Raw genomic sequence first — 22,350 nt, forward strand, 5'->3', positions numbered from 1 at the left:
ATGTTACTGAGGTTGTTGTACTTCTTTGGTGAATTTCTTGCTTGTACCCCAGGCTTCTTTGTTCTTATTGATTTGTAAATACTTTTTACATACTCTGAATACTAATACTTTCATTGCATTTTATATGTTAAAAGCATTTTCACCTAATCTGTAACTTCCTTTCTATTTAAAGGGCATTTCCCACTCCTACCACCTAGACTCAGGTACCAACCACCAGAACAGCCTGTCGGGTAGCTGCTGCTGCTGCATCAAGGCAAGCTGGGATCCCACCACCAGTTCAGCATTACTGGGTGCTCTGGCAGGATTACTAAACTGTGTCATGAGTTAGGATTGGGAAGAGAAAGAAAACTTGGGACTGAAAATGATGTGTGAGGCATCTACCTGTAACATTTGCAAATTCTCTTGATTTCCTGGACAAATTGAGCTAATCCTAGGTTTGAGAACCATTCTTCCTCATTTTCTACCTGATCGAATCTCACATTTTTTTTGCATTCTCCTACACCAAAATATATATTTATTTAGCTTTTAATAATTTTAGGAAAACAAAAATGATAAAAATCCAAATACATATCTTCTTTTATTTTTATTCTTCATTTAAAGATTAATAACTACTAGGTTCATGGCAAATGTTAGCCACATCATGTTATCTAGTTTTAAAGCATTCTCTCTCAATAAATCTTTCAGATTAGCTCTCTGAAAATATTATACTTCCTAATGATTCACAAAGAAATTCAGCATATATTTATTTTGACAATTTTGTCCTAAGAATATTTTTATTAGAACAATTTTTCCTTAAAAAAAATCAGTGAGACTGATCATAGTTCATGTGCAATGTCAGTCATACATAATATGCCCATGACTCATATCTATGTGGTATTTTCTATTGCAAAACATATACGATATTTGGTCCCCTTAAAATTTAAATAAAATCAAAGTTTAAAACATTGAATACTTTGCATTCTTTTATTGTTTTTATTGAAATAGTAAATTTGACTAGTGTCTTAAAACTAGAAGGAAACTAAAAAATTCCTTATAAGAGATAATTTACTTAAAAGTGTCAAAAATCAAAAGTAATTGTATTTGCTAGCTTACTCTGTTGTTGGCATGACACTAAAGAGCTATATTTTTCCCTCTGGAGTGTTAGGTAGGAGGACCTGCAGAAAGAGCAGTGCTTTCTTAGCGTGGACTTGGGCAAGAGACTGGGGAGCATTTTATACATTTAATCTCATCTAATCCACACAACCATTCTAAAGGGTGGCCGTTATGATCCCAATTTTATACATGAGGACACTGAGTACTATAGTCTGAATGTCTCTGTGCCCCCAAAATTCACACATTGAACAACAATACCAAGGTGATGGTATTAGGAGGCAGTGACTTTGGGAGTGATTAGGTCATGGGGATGTAGCTCTCATGAACGGGATCAGTGACCTTACGAAAGAGGCTGGCGAGAGCTTGGTCACCACTTCCACCATGTGAGGACACAGCTTGAAAGAGCCATCTGTGAACCAGGAAGCAGGCTTTTACCAGACACTGAATTTGCCAATGCCTTGATCTTAGACTTCTAGCCGCCAGAACTTGAGAAATAAATTTCTGTTGTTTATAAGCCACCCAGTTTATAGTATTTTCTTATAGCAGCCCAAACAGATTAAGACAGTGAGCCTTAGGGAGATTAAAGAAAATGCCCAACCAAGATCACAGAGCAAGTGAGTGCTGGGACATTAAACCAGGTGGGCCCTAAAACACTACTACACTGACTCAGTCTCTATGGGAGTTAAGGGGCTCCCAGTTTTCCTCCTAAACCCATCCCTAGGAGGCTGTGTGATGACGGATAATCCCTCAGCTTGCTGCAAATACAAAATAATACCTACACTCCTTGCCAGCCTGAAATACTACTTCCTTTCTTGAAACGGTTGCTACTTTTAACATGATGTTCTACCCATCCCTTTGAACATTTAATGGACTAATAAATATTTTTGGAAAGCACATACATGTAACAAACTGGAAGCATTAGATCTTTGGAACCTGCACAGTACACTATATTCTATTATCTCATAGCACGATAATAAAACAACCAAGTTAGTTGCCCAGTCCTGGTACTTTCAGACTTGATTTACGCTATATATCCAGCCTATGGAAACTACAATTTACAATATACACCCTGAAGCTGTCAATTACTACAAATTGAATGAAAAATAGAGTATACTGTATTCTCCCAGTTGGCCAAGACTGGTATCAACTTATTAGTTTTCTGCATTCTCTCTGTCAAGAATCAGGAATTTTTGGGCAACTGGAGAAAAGAAAGGTTGGAGGGGGGGCGGCAGCAGTCTGTGAAGCAGGAAAAAATATATTTTTTTAATCAATGAGGCCAAAACACACATGAGCTTCTCTATATTAGACCAACTGTCCTGTCAAAAGACAATACAAATTCACTCTTACCTCTTTCCTTTACTTTCATAACAATGAAATAAAGTATCTTAATTGTATTTCAAATCTACAAATATTCAGCAATCAATCCCTGTGTCCCTGGTTAGATGAACGATTTTGCACTCATAGGGGTTTCATGGGAGGTTCCCCCAGAGAACCATGGGTGGGGGATAAAGAGTGGATGGAAAGGTCACATTTGAGCAAACCATGGAGAATTAGGAGGCCTTCAATAGGCACAGGGCATGAATTGTGTGAGGGAAGGTGTATTTGAGTGGTGGCTTCCAAGTATTAATAGAAGAAACAGTTCCAGCAAAGGGAAGAGTCAGCTAAGCAAGGGCCACATCTGAAGAACAGCAAAACGTCCAGTTTAGCTGGTGTGCAGACCAATAAAAAGGTATGGTATGTGCACAGCTAAAGAGGTAGCCAGGGGCCACACATGGTGAAGAGGCATAAGGGTGACTCTTAGTTCATGAAAGGTGACTTCATGAGAAGAGGCCTAGAGCTGAAGTCAGAAGGCCTGGCTTAAATTTTCTCTCTCTGCCAGGTACCAGGAACATGGTTCTAGTCAAGTCACAACTTCTTTGGGCCTTGGTTTCTTCATCTGAAATGGGAGCATAGTGAAAACGGGAATGAAACAAAGGGAGCTGAGGTGACATACACTGTGGGGGGAATGAGTCACAGCGTGGGGTAACTATCTGTGTGTGGGGAGCTGGGGCCGAGGATTGCAGAAGCTTGGGGCTGAGTGATTAAGAGGATGACGTCCCGTCAAAAGAGAGAAGGAAATGACAGAGAAGATGAAGACTGGGAGGCTGGGACATGGGGTGGGATACTTCCCACACAGACCAACAGACCGTTCCGCAATCAGTCAGGCAGAAATTGTTAGAAAGGGACTTGGCAGCCTGGACCCAGTTCCCCCGCTGTCCCCCACCCCTGCTGGAATTTCCCACAGGATGGCAGGAAGCTGAGTCAAAGCATCAGCTCCTTTCACCTTCTGGGTGATCAGACAACAAACTCCCTTTCATTTGAAACTTCTGAAACAAGCTGTTTAAAGGCCACAGAAGCAAGACTGCTTTGAAGTTCTTCACTCTTGACTTCTGACTGAATCTCATTTATGGGATATGCCTTATATCCATCCAGGCTTAATGTTTTTGGTGTGTTTGAGGGTTAGGGTTCTTCCAATTTCAAAACTACTATCTCTTTAGTTATTTTTTTAGAATATAAAATATAACCACAGGATTTTTGAAATTGAAATTCCTAGAAAAGGCTACATAATACACATGGAAAGATGCTCTGTGGAGAATTTACTGCTGTATTATTTCCCGCACTTACTTTTGACCCCAGAAGCCTCCCTCAGTCAAGCAGTAGGGTGTGAGGAGAGCATTGCCTCGAGATGCAGTGGCTGAGAGGAACCAGGGAACACAGCGAGTAAGTTCCTGGGCTTTAAAAAGCAAAAGTCTAAGCAGAAGGCAGAAAGATTCGAAAGAACTTTTTTGGAACAAATTCTTCTTCCTGCCTCTCCTGGGTGAGATAAAGCTTCTCTGAGGATGAGGATGAGGATGAGGAGACAAGAAAGAAAGAAAGCCTCAGGAAAGATCCAATTCCAGAGTCTGAGGTGGGCAGCAAGGAGGGGAGAGTTGGATCATAGAGCTCTCTTTAAGTTTGGGGATTCAAAAGTGGTGAGGCTGCCTGCCCCAATCCCACAGGGAACTCTGAGAGGACTTGGTCATGTTGATGTTCCCCGTGCCACTATGGCATGGGGGTTAGGGGACAGTAGACACAGCTCCATGAGGTGTCAGAGCAGAGAGCTTCTGCTGAGTTCCCAAGTCTCTGTGCCCAGAGAGGTGAGGAAGAGCAGGCCAACTCTCCTGATATCCCTGAGAAAGTGAGCTGACAGAGCAAGAGAGCTTGCCCTACAGAGGACTTGCTTTCATGTCAAGGGGACGCAGTCATGGGTAGAAACATGGACTAGGAACTGGAGGTCAGGTAGGGTTGTGCCACTTCTCTGGACATCAATGTGGAAGAATGATCACACCCAATAATCAGATCAATGACAGCACAGGCAGTCACAAAGCCCCACTACCATAATGCTGACCAAGCCCTTGGAACAAATTCCACCCAGGGAAGCAGAAGAGACAGAAGAGCAATCCTCAGTTTGTCTGATATCAGACTTTTAAGTTTGATATGGTAAAGAAATCACCAACACATTGAAATTTACCTGTAGGTCAATTGATTATGTTTTCTGAAATCAGTTAATATAGATATTAAGTTCAGGTCTGGGAAAATACAAAAAGTTATATTTTTATTCCTGACTATGTAAGCTAAAAATAGCATATGCACTTGGTCTAGTTCATGGAGCCTGACTCTTCTCCAATGATCTAGTTATTTCTTATACTGTGCTAGAATCGCTGATCAAGTCACACTAGCTCCCTTTATTCCTAGTAAAGGGAAGTTTTCTTCTCTAAAAGTCAATTCCATTGATGAAGCCCAGAATTCTCAAGAAAAAAATGTTGTGTTGTGAAAACCACACTGTTCACCACCATGGATGCAAAGGCTAACCAATTCAACTAAACCAAACAGAAAGAAAAGATGGCCTTCCTCTCCCCACCCGACCCCCATTCAATTGCCTGGACAAGAAAAATTTGACCCAAATTTGGAAAACAGGCAAAACGGTGATTGCTTAATTCTCTGATAGCATGCTAGAGCATTTTCTAATAACCCTACTTAATCTTAATCTAATATTCTTGGGTAATGTCATAGTATATTTAACCAACAATCTACACCAATAAAGAAGTATGCAGTTTATAGCCCCATAGTGTTAGAAGTTAACCTATAGAAATTGATATATTGTCATGATTTTACACCTGGTCAAGAGCTTGATCACAAAAATGATTTAGTTTTATTGCCCCATAGAAATTTCACCAGTCTTATTCTTGATTTAGCAATCTTAGTTCAGCTTTGCTTTCTTGGCTAACAATATAAATCCCTGCTCTCCAAATGTTCTTGGAATCAGCTCTTTTGTCTTCTACATGATTCTATCATTAATGGTTTAAATAAAAATACTCAAACGCTTGCTAAAAATAACTTTAAGAATTGTCCTCTTGCACTCCAATTATGACAAGAAATAATATGTAGTTATCACAATAAAAAATTGTAGTTGACATGTTATCTAAAACATCCCAGACAATCTTTTGAATCCATACTGAGTGATGTCAATTAAGAATAACATGTTCCTAGCTGTAGTGGAGGGCAGGTAGGTGACCCAGAGGGAAGAAAGGCCCCCGGCTTTCAGGAGAGTGGACTGCTGCAGCAGCTGTTAGAGAATGGTTTGGCCACAACCTTAGTTGTTTCAACATTTTTCTTCAACAAATGGATTTAATAGAAGCTTAATAACTGAATTAATGATTAATACTCCCTGTGGGTTAAGTGTACTCTGTCTGATGTTCTAAAAAATTAAACTATTCCCCAAATAGGAGCCAACACATGGATAGATTCTAAGTTGTTGGTGCTCGCTTTTCTATAAAGGAATAATTTGGTTAAATGTCTATATGTATAAAATGGTATGGTTTATGTGCAAAAGAGTCCACAGGAACCTAAGGTCCTTAATGTCTAGGTTTCTCATTACTATGGGCTCATCTGTCACCATCCTCAACACCCAAATTGGTCTGTGTGACAAACCATTTCAAAGGTTATTTGTAAATATTCAAACTATTTTTAAAAAATATATGAAAAATCATTAATAATGGAAAATTGAAATTTGAGAGCCATACCTTTCTCCATTAACTCAATTATTTTGTATACTATGCTATAATCATCACCCAAGTCACATTGACCTTGCCTGATTCCTACCAGAGAGTGGTGTACCTTCCAACTCTTCCTTCCTTCAGCCTGTCCTCCAGGCAGAAACCCTGAGGACAGGAGTATGAGCTTCCATTGAACAGCTGATATGCAGTTTGCATATGGTCTTAAATTGGGACCATCAGTAACTTTTGTGAGACTGAGTATCTCTTTGAAAACACATTTCCTACAAAGACTGTGAAAAAAATCTACACTTCCAGGCAGCATTCTCCTGGGATCTGGTACATACTCCCTATGTGCTTGAAGAATTAGGAAACAAATCATCATTGGTAAAGGAAATGTGTTGTCCCCCACTCCTACCCCAATCTGAAGTCTAAAAAATACATACACATATATATGTTTGATATAATAAAATAACTTTAAATAAAAATATAATATGAAAAAGTCTAGCATAAAAAAATCATTGATTCCCTCACTGTTTCAAATTACTTATGCAATTGCTGTCAATACAGTAGCAAAGAATACAAGGCTTTATGGAGTGGTGGGTCTGCATCAGTTACTTAGTAAGTAGTTTTCAAGGGCCTGATTTCAGAGGACGTACTCAAAATATATACAGGTATACTTCATTTTATTGTGCCTTAATTTATTGCACTTCAAAGATGTCGCATTTTTTACAAATTGAAGGTTTGTGGCAACCCTGCGTCCAGCAAGGCTATCAGCACCATTTTTGCAACAGCCTGTGTTCACTTCTTATCTCTGTGTCACGCTTTGGTAACTTTTGTGATATTTCAAACTTTTTCATTGTTATTATATCTGTTATGGTGACTACGATGAGCGATCTTTGATGTTACTAATACACAAACCATGCTCATATGAGATGGCAAACTTAATGGATAAATGTTGTGTGTGTGCTGACTGCTCTACCAACCAGCCGTTTCCTTCTCTCTCTCCCTCTCCCCAGGCCTCCTTATTTCCTGAGACAAAACAATATTGAAATCAGGTCAATTAATAACCACACAATGGGCCTCTCAAAGTGAAAGGAGTCACAGGTCTCCATGAAGGCTGAGAGAGGTGAGGAAGCTGCAAAAGAAAAATCAGAAGCTAGCAGAGATTGATTCATGAGGTTTAAGGAAAGACGTCATCTTCATAACATAAAAGTTCAAGGTGAAGCAGCAAATGCTGATGTAGAAGCTGCGACAGGATAATATTTTCTTATCCAGAGGTGTGGCTAAGATAATTGATGAAGGTGTCTACACTAAACAACATATTTCAATGTAGAAAAAATGGTCTTCTTTAGGAAAAAGATGCCATCTAGGGCTTTCATAGCAAGGGAGGAGAAGAAATCAATGCCTGGCTTCAAAGCTTCAAAGGACAGGCTGAGTCTCTTGTTAGGGGCTAATGTAGCTAGTGAACTTAAGTTGAAACCAGTGCTCATCTACCATTTCAAAAATCCTAGGGCCCTTAAGAATTATGCTAAATCTACTCTACCTGTGCTTTAGAAATGAAACAACAGGGCCTGGATGACAGCACCTCTGGTTACTGAATATTTTAAGTTCACTGTTGAGACCTACTGCTCAGAGAAAAAGGATTCCTTTCAATATATCACTGTTCATTGACAATACACTTGGTCACCCAAGACCTCTGATGAAGATGGACAAGGAGATTAATGTTGTTATGATGCCTGCTAGCACAATAGACATTCTTCAGCCCATGGATCACAGAGTCATTTTGACTTTCAAGTATTATTATTTAAGAAACACATTTTGTAAGAGAATAGCTACAATAGACAGTGATTCCTCTGACGCATCTGGGCAAAGTCAATTGAAAGTTTCTGGAAAGGATTCACCATTCTAGATGCCATTAAGAACATTCATAATTCATGGGAAGAGGTCAAAATATCAACATTAATAGGAATTTGGAAGAAACTGAATCCAACTCTTGTGGATATCTTTGTAGGGTTCAACACTTCAGTGAAAAAAGTAACTGTAGATATGGTAGAAATAACAAGAGGACTAGAATTAGAAGTGGAGCCTGAAGACGTGACTGAATTGCTGCAATCTCATGATAAAACGTGAATGGATGAGGAGTTGCTTCTTACAGATGAGCAAAGAAACTGGTTTCTTCAGATGGAACCTATTTCTGGTGAAGATGTTGTGAACATTGTTGACATGACAACAAAGGATTTAGAATATTCCATAAACTTAGTTGAGAAAGCAGTGGCAGATTTGGGAGGACTGACTTAATTTTGGAGGAAGGTCTACTACGGTTAAAATGCTATGAAACAGCATCGCATGTTACAGAGAAATCTTTTGTGAAAGGAAGAGTCAATGACTGCAGCAAACTTCATTGTCGTCTTATTTTATGAAGTTGCCATAGCTCTCCCAGTCTTCAGCAACCATCACTCTGATCAGTCAGCAGTTATAAACATTGAGGCAAGGCCCTCCACCAGCAAAATAATCAGGGACTCACTGAAGGCTCAGGTAATCACTAGCACTTTTTAGCAACAAAGTATTTTTAATTAAAGTATGTACATTGTTTTTTAGACATAATGTTATTGTACACTTAATAGAGGATAGTATAGTGCAAACATAATTTTTATATGCATTGGGAAACCAAAAAATTAATGTGACTCACTTAATAGTGATATTCTCTTTATTGTTGTAGTCTGGAACCAAACCCACAATATCTCTGAGGTATGCCTGTATATATACAAAAGCTTTACTGAAGATGCTTACAATATGGTTGGGAAGTATAAGTAATATACCCCAAATCCCAACAAACAATATAGAAATGCATATAATTATATGCCAAATTACATGGTATAGACTAGTATTATAAAAGTTTTGACCAAAATCTGGTGAGCAAATTTTATATGCTAAAAAAGTTGCTATTCAATAAAAAAAGAAGGTATGTACTCAAAACCACTTTGGCAATTGTGAAAATTAGTTTTAAGTACTTATGTCAATAATTAACTTCAAAGTAAGCTACTAAAAGTTGCTCTCATATAAGGATGACTAGAATATTAGCTGTGCTCTCTAGAATATTTTGATGAAACACTGACTGCTTGATTTAGATCTAACCTTTATGAATGAAAGGCAAGTGTAAAAATAGATTCATAGTCATCTAATAAGAAAACATAATTAAGAGCCCAGAAATCCTGAAGTGACAAATTCTATTCAAAATGAAGAGCATAAGAATCTCCATACATCAGTTCAGTGCCTTGGTGTCAGGTGCTGTCTAAATGAAAAACTCAGCAAGGGAGGGAAAAATGCCAGTGTTCATCCAGTCAAATTAGACCATACTCTTAATTGACATTACATTTGCACTTCAAAATTTAAGTTTGACCCACACACCCAAATATTTACATTTAACACACACAAATAGCATCCATAACATTACAGTATGTACTTGACAAAGAATACATTTCCTATGTTATGTTTTGGTATGATTCAATTTTCACAAATATACACCCTTTCCCCTGCCTCAAGTAGAAAGTATTACTTCTTTTTTTAATATATAAGACAGACCCTAGACTTTTTCCCCCATTCAAAATACTTGTTAATATCCAGTTGTTTGATTAATTGATTTGACTCTATAGACAGCAAAATCAATCTATTGTTTTTAAAGAACTGAGTTTCCTAAGGCATGAGGAACCTATATAGCTTAATTTAATGAAGTAAGTAGATCAGGTATGAAATAGCCTGGTGGGAAAGGTGTTCCTTTTTCAATCTTCTTTTCTTTCTGATGATCATATCAAGGATTAAGTTTCAGTAAGGCACAAGTATGTCTTCACCATTTCTCAAATATTAGCTAATGTTCTTTCATAAGAAAGACAATAGACCTTAGGATGTGCAGACAACAATATGTACTTAAAATTTAATTTTGTGTTTCTTAGATTTGTATTTATTTTTACAACTACCATCTATTCATGGCAAGTGATACTATACTAGTTTCCCATTTACAGAAATAACATAAACTTCACTTGTAAAAATATTGAAATTGAGAGAGTGAGTCAATTTAAAGAAAAATATTAGGAAAATAATAGTACATACGGTTCTCGGATATAGCCAAATTTGTGCATTGATAATATACGTGACTAAAGTTGGAAAAATGGAGTTAAAATAATTAACATCTTAAAAATGTTTATTTATTCATTGATTCCATATTAATTACTGTTAACATTTTTACCCAATCTAGAAATTCTTAAATTTTCATTTCTATTGGCATGAAAATGCAACCTATTATTTAATCCAAATAATACTCATAAAATAAATTATTGATAAAATCTATTAATCGTTAGTATTAAAAAATAGAACAAGGGGGCTTTTAGCAGTATCAACTTGTAATAGTTTCATGGTTACTTGTTCTACAGGAGTTTGGAGGTGCCGTTAAATACTGTTGTATCATCACACTATGAATCTAGAAGTCCATATTTTTTTTTTATTTCAGCATATTATGGGGGTACAGATGTTTAAGTTATGTATGTTGCCCTTGCCTCCCCCCCAAGTCCGAGTTTCAAATATGTCCATCCTTCGGGTGGTGCGCATTGCACTCTTTGTGTATGCAAATCCCGTCCTCTCCTCCCTCCTCCCCCATCCCCCTCCCCCTGCCCAACATCCAATACATGTTATTCTTATATGTGCATTTATGTGTTGATCAGTTAATATCAGTTTGATGGTGAGTACATGTGGTACTTGTCTTTCCATTCTTGGGATTCCTCACTCAGTGGAATGCGTTCCAGCTCTATCCAGGAGTATACAAGAGGTGCTATATCACCATTGTTTCTTAAAGCTGAATAGTACTCCATGGTATACATATACCACATTTTGTTAATCCACTCATGTATTGATGGACACTTGGGTTGTTTCCACATCTTTGCAATTGTGAATTGCGCTGCTATAAACATTCGGGTGCAGGTGTCTTTCTTATACAGTATCATTTGCTCTTTTGGGTAGATGCCCAGTAATGGGATTGCTGGATCGAATGGTACTTCTACTTGTATCTCTTTAAGATATCTCCATATTGCTTTCCACAGAGGTTGCGCTAGTTTGCAATCCCACCAGCAGTGCATGAGTGTTCCTATCTCTCCGCATCCACGCCAACATTTATTGTTTTGGGACTTTTTGATAAAGGCCAGTCTCACTGGAGATAAGTGATATCTCATTGTGGTTTTAATTTGCATTTCCCTGATGATTAGAGATGTTGAGCATTTTTTCATATGTTTTTTGACCACTATTCTGTCTTCTTTTGAAAAGTTTCTGTTCATGTCCTTTTAGAAGTCCATATTTTAGTAGTATCACATAGGCAAGATCATATTATATAATACAGCCATCTGGCACTCTAAAATAATGGTTCTAACCCTGTGTTATGCCATAGCACATGGAAAATAATGTTCACGTACTAGATATATTCCTGGAGACAGATTCAGATTTTGACAAAATTCTTCCCTTCCTGCTAATTTTTTCCAGAACATTGGGTAATACAGGGCTATAGATGTTGGTTATACATAATTTCCAACATTTTTCTTTCCATCCAACAAAGCTAAATCAAATGTTAGGAAAGCTAGAGATATGAAGGTAAGGACTAGAATGGAGCATGATTTGCAGAAGAGGTGACCTAAGTGAATGAGTCTGGTACCAGTCGTTTGTATTTCGATAAAGTGACTGACAGCCAAATTTACCTGCAACACTTTAAAAAGTATGGCTTTATAGTATATAGAAAAACAATTTTGTATTATGATGGAAAAAATAAAGATCTAAGTTTTTGACTCGAAAGTAGAATAACTCACAAGTGGTAACCCATAACCCCAGTGAGATTGGCCTCTATAAAAAAATCCCAAAACAACAAATGCTGGTGAGGATGTGGAGAGACAGGGACACTCCTACACTGCTGGTGGGACTGCAAACTAGTGCAACCTCTGAGGAAAAGAATTTGGAATAATCATCAGGGAAATGGAAATCAAAACCACAATGAGATATCACCTATCTCCAGTGAGACTGGCCTTTATCAAAAAGTCCCAAAACAATAAATGTTGGTGTGGATGCGGAGAGGTAGGAACACTCATACACTGCTGGTGGGACTGCAAACTAGTGCAACCTCTGTGGAAAGCAATATGGAGATACCTTAAAGAGATACAAGTAGAACTACCATTTGACCCAGCAATCCCATTACTGGGCATCTACCCAAAAGAGCAAAAGCGGCTCTATAAAAAAGACACCTGCACTCGAATGTTTATAGCAGCACAATTCACAATTGCAAAGATGTGGAAACAACCCAAGTGCCCATCAATTCATGAGTGGATTAATAAAATTTAGTATATGTATACAATGGAATATTACTCAATCATAAGAAATGACAGTGATCTAGCACCTCTTATACTTTCCTGGATTAAACTTAAGCCCATTATCCAAAGTGAGGCACCACAAGAGCAGAAGAACGGGCTCCACTTGTATTCGCGATCAAATTGGTACTAACTGATGAACACTAGGGTGCTCACATGGCAGTAATACTCTCCAGGGATTAGGGGGATGGGGGGGTAAACTCGCAACTAAAGGACATGGGGAGTATTGTAGAGGGGAAGGGCATGCCTCTAACCCTCACTTGGGTGAGGCAAAGGCATAAAGTGTAACCATAATGTTTGTACCCTCATGATACCCTGAAATAAAAAAAAAAAAAGTGGTTACCCAAATTTTCTCTTGTGCATTAATGTGTTCTACAGTATTAGTACACTACCCATTCCTTTTATGGGTAAAATTTAGCATTCACTGATAACACTTAAAAATGTTTAGTATATTCTGATTCAAATTTTAAAAATACATGAATCAGCAAATTTTTAAAAATTAGATGGTATAACAAACTATAGGAATAAGGAATATATTAGTATTATCATATACAGAAACTGTGCCATATTTGGTTTTTTTAAAAATCCAGAGATCTGATTAATATCACTGACATAAAATCAAGTCTTACATTGGACTAACTCAACACACCCACTAGGAAAAGGAATTCCTATTATGAATTACAACAGAACTGTGAATTGCTTATATATATGTGTGGGTTCCACTCCTGCTGTTATAAAAATAAATCAACAACAATCATTTTAATTTCATGATTATGTTATGAGCTTACGTTTGCCAAAATAACAGGAACAAAGCATGATCAACATGATAGTTTTGGATATCCTAATAATCTAATAACATCTTTTTTTTTGCATCTGTACTGATATTGTAATGGCCCCAAACTTTCAATGACTCTTCCAAAGCACATTTAATAAATGTGGACACACGGGCTAAATCAATTTACATTGCCTATGTTCACTATACATGTTAACTCTACAAAAGAGTGTGAATTAAGGAAGCTAAAGTAAAAATAGCATTGAACAGTAACTCCAAATTAACCAAAATAGTAAAGTGGAACTTTATGCTCAAGAGTCATATACAAACACATATGTTAAAAGCACAATTATTAAACTTTTTTCTGAATTGTCCAGGTTTAGCTAATAATTTTAATGTTACCATTGGACGTTGGTCCTCTTTAACAGAAATTAGAAACAGATTAATAAACATATTCTTTTCTTCCCCAAACCATTGTTATAAACTTTCATGTTTAAGGATCCATAATTTTTCAATTATGATATAAAATGTGATATAATATTTTAGTGAAGTACAAGTAGAAATAACTAAGAAATAATCATCTGTGTCAGAGTAGAGGAAATACAAAAAAATATGATTCACTCTCTTCCCTCTATATGTATCATGTAGGTGTAGAGTTTACAGAAATACCCAGGTAAAACACAGTTCCTATGTTTTGTTAGTAGGTATATACTTTAAGCATCAACACCCAACTAGTTAACATTCCCACCAAGGCAGAAATGCAAATTTTAGAAAAACAGCCATAATATTTCAATCTATAAGTGAACACAGAAAGCATTTTGATACTATCAAATTGCCAAACTAATAATGATGGACAAACAAAACAGAATTCTCTTGCTATTTATCTTAAAATTACCTCCCAAGCATCATTCAGACATCTCAGGCACCGCTATAATTCTGTGTTCACCCATCGTGTACTTAACAACAATGTGATCTAATAAGTACTACCATGATCTTTGAGATTTTGAAGAATCACAGCAGGAAGGCTGTGGGACTGCCACCCTGTCACTAACTCGGCCTCTATTTCCTTAACGTGAGCCCTGAGCATGAGGGGTGGCGCTTTCAGAAGCAGGTCAAGAGGCAGCAAAGCTGAAGAAATAAAAGGGGGAAAGATAAGAAACTGTAATATAAATTACACTGAATTTCAGGGAGGTGTGTCTGATTTTATTGCTGCCAACACTAAGTTACCTGGTCTTGGTCTTGATCCTATTCCACCAGTAAAGTCCCTGAAAACAGAATTAGAGGCCATTAGAATGACTTGCTCAACTTGGATTTGACGAACATTTACAGAGAGCCTACACTCTGCTATGATCTACATTGTAAACACAAATAAAGGTCATTTTCCCTGAAGATGCTCTCCAGAGTTTACTAATGAGGAAAATAAATATATTCAAACAGAGTAGAACTGACATTCTACCGGCAAATGGAAGAACCCTGTCCTACCACGTTGTTTATAAGCTCTAAGTACAATTAAGAACCTACATCTTAGTATCCTGAGTGATTATCTTGTTGTACATAAAATCCAAATACTGACTTTTTTATTAAAAAGAAATAACGTTTAAAATTTTGTATATGGTATTTCCCATGACTTGTTCCTGCTGTCTTAAAAAACATCAACAAAAACCCTATAACTCTTCCTGTGAGATTATTTTTGCATTTAAAAGAAATACATTTTTCCTAAATTTTCCAGTTTTATTATCATCCCTGTCTCCTTTGCTTCAAAATTGTAGTTTGCTTGATAATTTTGCAAATTGGTCTCAGTGTCTTCTATGGAGGTGGCCTTATATCCCACCAGGGATATCCATAAATAACCTTCAGCCTTGTATTTTTCACTATGTCTTGGACCAATTTCTTAATAGCTTTCTGGAACAAAATAAGAAACATCTGTGCCATGACAATTTATAAGAATCATACTTCAATTTAATGCAATCCAACAAAAAACATATCAAACATGTACTATGTATAAGGCACATGATAGGCATTTGCTAAGTAGGAGTGAAAATAGGGATTCAAATACAAATAAACATGGCTGATAATTCTCTTACCCCAAACCTTTCATTTTAATCACAGAATTTTCAATACATATATGCAGCAACATATACCTAAGTTATTAAGTATAACAAAATTGGCACTCATTTACCCACCACACAACTAAAGTACTAGCATAATACCATCATCCTTGCATCCACCTATGAGTTAGTTCCCTCTCTAACCCTATCTCTTTCCATCCCCCCTTGACCCTTACAAAACCAGCCCTCCCTTGATCCCATAATTTTTTCTGTCCCATTCTCAGCACAAGTTTCCAGAGCCTTGAAAAATAAGTGGAACTTGCCAGCCTTGGCCAGAATATGCATTCTCCATATCCCTGGGAAATGCAGAATGCTTAAAGAAAAAAAAAGGGACAGTCTTGCCCTCAGAAAGTTCAAAGCCAGGCATGATCACAGCAGTGCCCGCGTGTGGGCAGGACAGCCCCAGGGCTGAGCCGCAGAGCAGATATCTGTTCTGGCTCCTCTTATCCTTGCACACACACCATACCCCAGCAAATGCTTTCTGAATAACTCTCTGTCCCTTAGCCTTCTAAATGAGTACAGCACTGACTAATAGAAATATAATGCAAGCTACAAACATAATTTTAAATTTTCTAGTAGCTACATTAAAATAAAAAGAAAAAAGTGAAATTCTTCTTACTATTTTATTTAATCAAAAATATCCAAAATGTTACCATTTCAACATATAAAAACTAATGAGATATTTTACATTGTTCTACATTCAAATTAATATTAAATGAAATTAAAAATTCAGTCCTTGAAAATTCAACCGTTCAAGTGTCACATGTGCCCATGGCCTCCATATTTAACAATGTGTTCCAGGCCCTTCCTTAGAAGGTGTTGGTCATTGTTTTCACACACACAACATTACAATCACACCACTTAGCTGCTAAACCTGCAAAACCTCCTGGACCCCACTATCTTAAAAGGTGAATAAAAAGGTAATTTGTGGAAAACTTGTATTCATAAGGTTATGCATGTTCCTAAAAAGCTGATAATCATTCACATGTTGAGTTACCTAGATGACTATTTTAATTGTCCTGAAGAATCCAACATTTCAAACATTTCTACATATTAAAAAATGTTATGCACAATGTGTGCTAGTGGATATGTGAAATAGCCCACCCTGATGATGCTGAGCTGCGGCCAACTTTGCTACTCCTATATAATTATAAATTCCTCTTTAATAAATTTTAGGTAATCTTTAAAAAGAACCATCACACATTCATTCATTCATTCATTCAAGAAATATTTATTAAGTGCCCACAATGTGTAGCCACTGCACTAGACAATGGAGATGGGATGGTGAAAAGAAATAGTTTCCACAGTCTCAGAATTTACAACATTGCATAGGTATAGCACGAGAAATTTAATTTTTCTGGAAAAATTAACCACAAGAAAATATAGTCATCTGAAATTCCATAATAGACCAGACTCATTGTGACCAGAAGGGAGAGCTTTAAACTATGCAATTGTTGGGTCCACAAATGGAAAAATTATTGAAATTATGCAGAGCCTGGGGGAAGCCTGCTTCTAGATTGAACCACGTTGAATGTTTATGTCCAATAGAGCATTATGGCTACAGAGAATGGTGTTCCCATGATAGCTCAAGCTGGAAAATACACAAAAGTAGTTTAACACAAAGAAAATGTTGCAGCAATATTTTCTGTTGAAGAGGCTTAACACATTGCAGTTTGTGTTCTCTGGAAGTTTTGAAATGGGCATTGACCAACAGCACTTCAGGCTGATGGAAGAATTTCAGAAAAATGGAAGGTTAAAAGGATTCTAAAAGGTCATCACTTCCAGCTCTCTTCAGATCTGGTGTGACCTCGTTTGGAATTTATATGTCAAAAGAGAAAATGTAGTGCTGAAAATGACCGTTAGCCTACAACTTCCACCCCAAACCACTAACAGGTAAGGTGAAGAATGCAGGTATTAGCTTTGTAATTTTTAAAATAGACTTTTTGCTGAATTATTCAAGTGCAGGGTGAATTATTTGGATAATTATTCAACCTGGCCAGGAAGGAGATGAAGCTCTAGAATTTTATCTCCCATAAGAATTCCTTTAACTATATCTCTGAATGAAGGAAGTATTTTCACATGTATCACATAATTTTATTCAGTTGTGAAAAGTAGCCAATACTATTTGACGTTAACAAAAAAATTAACCTTATGAAATTGAGAGGCTTGGCTTACGATATTAAGATAATGCCTTCTAAGGCTACTGCAACCACAGCATATGAGCTAAGCAGCATTTTACAACTGAAAGTCTCTTTCAGGCAGTGACATTCACAAACATGTCCTGTGTGAATAAGCAAGATCATGTAGGGTTGAGTTCTCATGTCCAATAAGGGCTTTTATCTATCTACAATGTGAATGGCGTTGGTATCATAACAAGAAAGTGGCATAATGCTCCTGTGGCTTTCCACTCATACTCCAATAACAGCTAGAAACAAATGAGCAATAAGCCAGGAAAGTTCAAAACTGTCACGGAAAAGGAATCGAGTGGTCTTACTGACAATGTATTTCAATATCTTTTTTGTGTGTGAGACTGCTGGAGTGTGACATTGGCAGATAGGCCAGGAAGACTTTGGCAAGTGATGATCTAGCAGTATGCATTCAGTCAAAGCAAAACTAGACACAGATTATGAAAAGGGATGGCGGAAATAGCCACAAATAAAAATAAGCAAGACTTCTGCTAAAAGGAGGCAAGATCCACAGGTCCCAAAAACATACAAGGTCTTTCTAGTCACATCTATGATGCTGAATGGTCACAGACATCTACAATTATCTTTGCATACTCTGGAATACAATTATGCATGCACTGATTTATCAAAAAACTTATGAACCACAGGCATCTCTGATACCGTAAACATCCAATATCTTAAACCAGTCTGCCAACTATATGCTGTTGCCTTGGCAACAGGAGGCAAGCAGGCATGAAGAAATCTTGTTGCCTGAGCAACAGGATCCTAAAAAACATGGACCTTAAGCTGTGGCTATGGCAAAGGCTATAGGTTCAAGCTAGTAGACAAGATTTTAGTCCTTTACAGTGATAGATACAGAATTTACACTAAGATAACTGTCATTCATCTACTAATTAACAAGTATTTGTGGATTGGCACCCAATGCAATACACTGTGCCCTGGGGAATGCAAAGATAAATCAGGCATAGTCTGGCACATGCCTGACACACCATAATAAATATCTATCAACTGAACGAATGAATATTCTTAAGATGGTCATAATACAATACCCAAAGCTCACTAGGACCTGAGTGTATGTGATAAAGAAGCCCCTATGTGACTTACCAAATTGTGTTATACAGAGAAATTTATTTATAAATTGAAATAAAATGCTATGACTTGCTGGATTAGAATTGTCAGTGTATATATACTGCATCAGCCTATAAAACCCACATAAAACTGGTAAAAGTCAAATCCATTCTTAATTCTTTCCTAGCAAATAGTAATGAAGGCAGATTTTAGATCAAATTTGAAAATGATTGAAGTTGGAAATTTCAAAGCAATCAGGGACTGGTCCTCTCTTGGTCTTGCCATTAATTATATTCCTGAAAACAGTTTTACCATCCGATGATGGCTTGGATCACCAGGGTGCCTTCCAGTTCAAATACTATACTTCCTTTCTCCATCCTCGAGACTTCCACATTTCTCTAATGAGGCAGGAGCTGTCCTTTCTAATTCTGTTTGCTTATGTTTTACTCATTTGTCCAAGAAAGCCTATCCCAAGTTATTAGGCAGGTACTTCAGTTCTTCAGCAGGCAATTGGTTCAAAGCTAGCTCCTGAGATCTGGTGTGGCCAGTGTTGAGAATTTATGCTTAAGTTTTCTCTCTGTACTATTTAACCAGGGCCAAGTCTGAATTCTAAACTTTGGAAGCTGTGTTCAGATTGGGTATACACTTCTCTGTCGCTTCTTCTCATTGGAATCAACTGCCTTTTTCAAGAGGGTCCCCAAAGGGGACAGTTGTCCAGGGTCTCATTGTAACTGGTATATCATTTCATACATGGCACAGAGTAGCCAAAAAACCTCTACAAGTTTGATTTTCAATTTATTTTTATTCTATTATATAGCTTTGCTATCTTCTTTTATATTCAGATTTCTCATTTAGCTTCTAAATATTTTGCAAGATGGATTCACATTTCACATTAATAAACCAGAAAACCCAGGAAAATCCTAAACAAATTAGATTGTAAATAATTTCAGCTTTATTTAATGCCTTTTAAAGAATTATAAATACATTTTAGATCTGTCTCCTTTTAATTCAGAGAAGCCCTAGAGATTACCTGGAAGGATGTCAGAAAGTTATTAATTTTCTCTCTTTTTTACTTGGCACGAATCAAAGGCTGTCTTTTATCATTTATTTTCCTCTGAAGTCTGCCTTTGTCTTCTCATTACACTGTGAGTTCCTTGAGGGGAGAGAGCTTGTCTTAAACCAACCTATGTTTCCTGGTGGCATGTCACACCATATGTATCACATTCATCGCACAGCTTTGCATGTGTTGCTTTAGGTCAAGTCCTGTAGTCCTACTCACCTTAAAACACGCTTTCCAAAACATAAACATCAATGTGTGGGCCATTTTCCATTTTCCATCTGTTGACTTGGTCATAACCCCAAGTTAAAGCTTACTCTGTAATATCCCTGTTTCAATGAGCTTCAGATTGAACTTCCCTTTCTGCTGATTCCAGTTTACCCAATTTGTTATAAAATGTTTAGCTAATGACTATCTTTTTAAAAACCATCTCAAGCTCTAAAATATATAGTACATATGTTTCTTTTGCTTTTGAAGAGTTGGACAGCAAGTGGATTCTTGCAAATAAAACAATTTTCCATGGATCCTTTTAGTAAAAAAAAGAGTAATTTGGCAGTGCTGAGATTCCTAAATTAATCTGATTGGTAATTTTCACTTTAATATAAAATTCTCTTAATTGAGGAGTATACCCATATATCATATTTATTTTTGTACTAAAATACTTGTTTTGTATTTTTCTTATACATTTAAGCAACTTTGTATCACTGAATAAAGTATATAATAATAGAAAAAATGACTTTGACAATGTTCTTAAAAATACAGACAAACACAAACCTTAAAAGATGGTAGTTATTTTCCAAAGTGCACATATTAGTTATTTTGGATCATTTTCGTATGCAAACACTACCAAAGGCAGTGGATATATTTCCAGATAAGCTCATAAAAGTCTATTGAACTCATTATGTGGTTAAGGTAGAAACTATGATGCCAGAGATAAGGACACATTCACTCCTTGGGACCATGTGTTCAGAACCCCAACTCCAGGGCCAGGCACATGTCTCCTACCCAAATCCTTCCCTTGCTGGACTGAGGAAGCGGGAGTTTCCACAGTTCCAGGCTCCCACATGTGGCTTCCTTGACTAAAAAGTAGAAGCAGAAATGGTGGGCTAGCAATGGAAAGCAGAAGGTGGGGAATGCTGGAGACCAGGAAGCCCTGGAGATACCCTGCAGGATCTTCTAACTCAGGTCCCCATTTCTAAAAATCACCTATTTTGATTCTCCTTAGAGTTTTGGACTGTTTCTTTTTCCCCTGCCCTCCTTGTTATTTCTGTCTGCAGTTTCTCTGCAATTTGACCTACTAAAGAACACCATGAGGTCTTATAGGTTTTACTCAAAGACCTTTCTGGTAGATCATTTGCCCAGGTAGGTTTTCCTTGAGTTTTTGTTACCAGCTTGTTTATTCCATTCTTGTGTCACTTTTCTCAGGATTCAGAGTCCTGGGAGAGAGAGTCAAATTCTCTTGGCTTGGATCAGGTCCCTGCTTACTGCTCTGGAAAGAGCTGAGATCCCTGATTAATAGTCCTTCAGGTCCATCAGGGGATCTTTGCTGCAGGGTGCAGGTGTGGGTTCTGGGCAGCCTAAATGGAACCACTGTATACGTGTGGAAAAGAATTAGGATGTTAAAAGGCTCCACCTTAACCCTTCCTGGCCCTCACTTGGAGAAGATAAAATTATCAGTGATGTATCTTTGACTAAACAAAAAATGATTTATCTATATGAACCTTCCCTTGTCACCTAACTGAACTTCCCAGGGATTTGCTGGGCAGATTCTTCATTGTAAAATTCATTTCCATTATGCAATTTCCAGCACCCTCAAACCCACACATAGACCATGGTTCCATTTAGGCTGCCCAGCACCCACACCAGCTCCCTTCAGCAAAGGTCCCCTGATGGACCTGAAGGACTGTCAATCAAGGATTTCAGCTCTTTCCAGAGCAGTAAACAGGGGACTGATCCAAGCCAAGACAATCTGACTCTCTCTCCAAGGACTCTGAATCCTAAGAAAGGTGACATAAGAATGGAATAAAGAAGCTGAGAGCTCATTCATTTCAGCATCTGTGCCCTTACAAGTCTGCCAGGAATGCCTAAACTTGATCCTCCAGATTCCTGATGTGCAAGCCTCCAAAGCCTCCTGTTGCCTAAGTGAGCAAGAGTCAGGCTCTTTTGCTTGTATCCACAAAGCCCTGACTGGTACAGCACATCGCAGCCTTAGCCTTTTGTCACATGCTGCTATCCCTGTAGCTAGGGCCACTGCACGGCTCTCAAGCCCCCTGACTGGCATCATCATATGGTTGTCCCAGCCTCAATGCTGTCCTCACCTCAGAGCTGTCTGGCAGTCCTTAAGCCTGTCTCTGTTTGGTCCCTTTCCCATCTCTAAATTGGTTGTTCCTAGCTGACCACACTCCTCAAATCTAGATGGTTCTATCAGCAGTGGCCAAGATCATCTAATGGACAGAAACCACCACATATAATCTTCCTTAATATCCTACTTCTCTAGCTTAATTTTATCTTCACCTGACTTTCCCCAGACACAAAGGGTTGCCCTCCCATCTTTTTCAGAGGCTCACTCCTCTGGCTCCAAGCTACTCTGCAACTAG

General features: G+C 37.6%; 1 protein-coding gene across 3 annotated transcripts in view; it reads right to left on the reverse strand.

The window, feature by feature from the left end:
* The window catches only part of NEK10 (NIMA-related kinase 10), a 225,985-nt gene that overhangs the window by 30,314 nt on the left and 173,321 nt on the right, over positions 1 to 22,350 (reverse strand). For all 3 annotated transcript variants that reach the window (XM_012644543.1, XM_012644545.1, XM_012644544.1), the window contains 2 exons: positions 14,562 to 14,599; positions 14,322 to 14,462 (listed from right to left, as the gene is read on the reverse strand). In XM_012644543.1, coding sequence (XP_012499997.1) covers positions 14,322 to 14,462; positions 14,562 to 14,599 — 179 coding nt within the window. The remainder of the gene's footprint in view (positions 1 to 14,321; positions 14,463 to 14,561; positions 14,600 to 22,350) is intronic.

This window comes from Propithecus coquereli, unplaced genomic scaffold (assembly GCF_000956105.1).
Source record: "Propithecus coquereli isolate 6110/MARCELLA unplaced genomic scaffold, Pcoq_1.0 Scaffold214, whole genome shotgun sequence".
Lineage (NCBI taxonomy): Eukaryota > Metazoa > Chordata > Mammalia > Primates > Indriidae > Propithecus > Propithecus coquereli.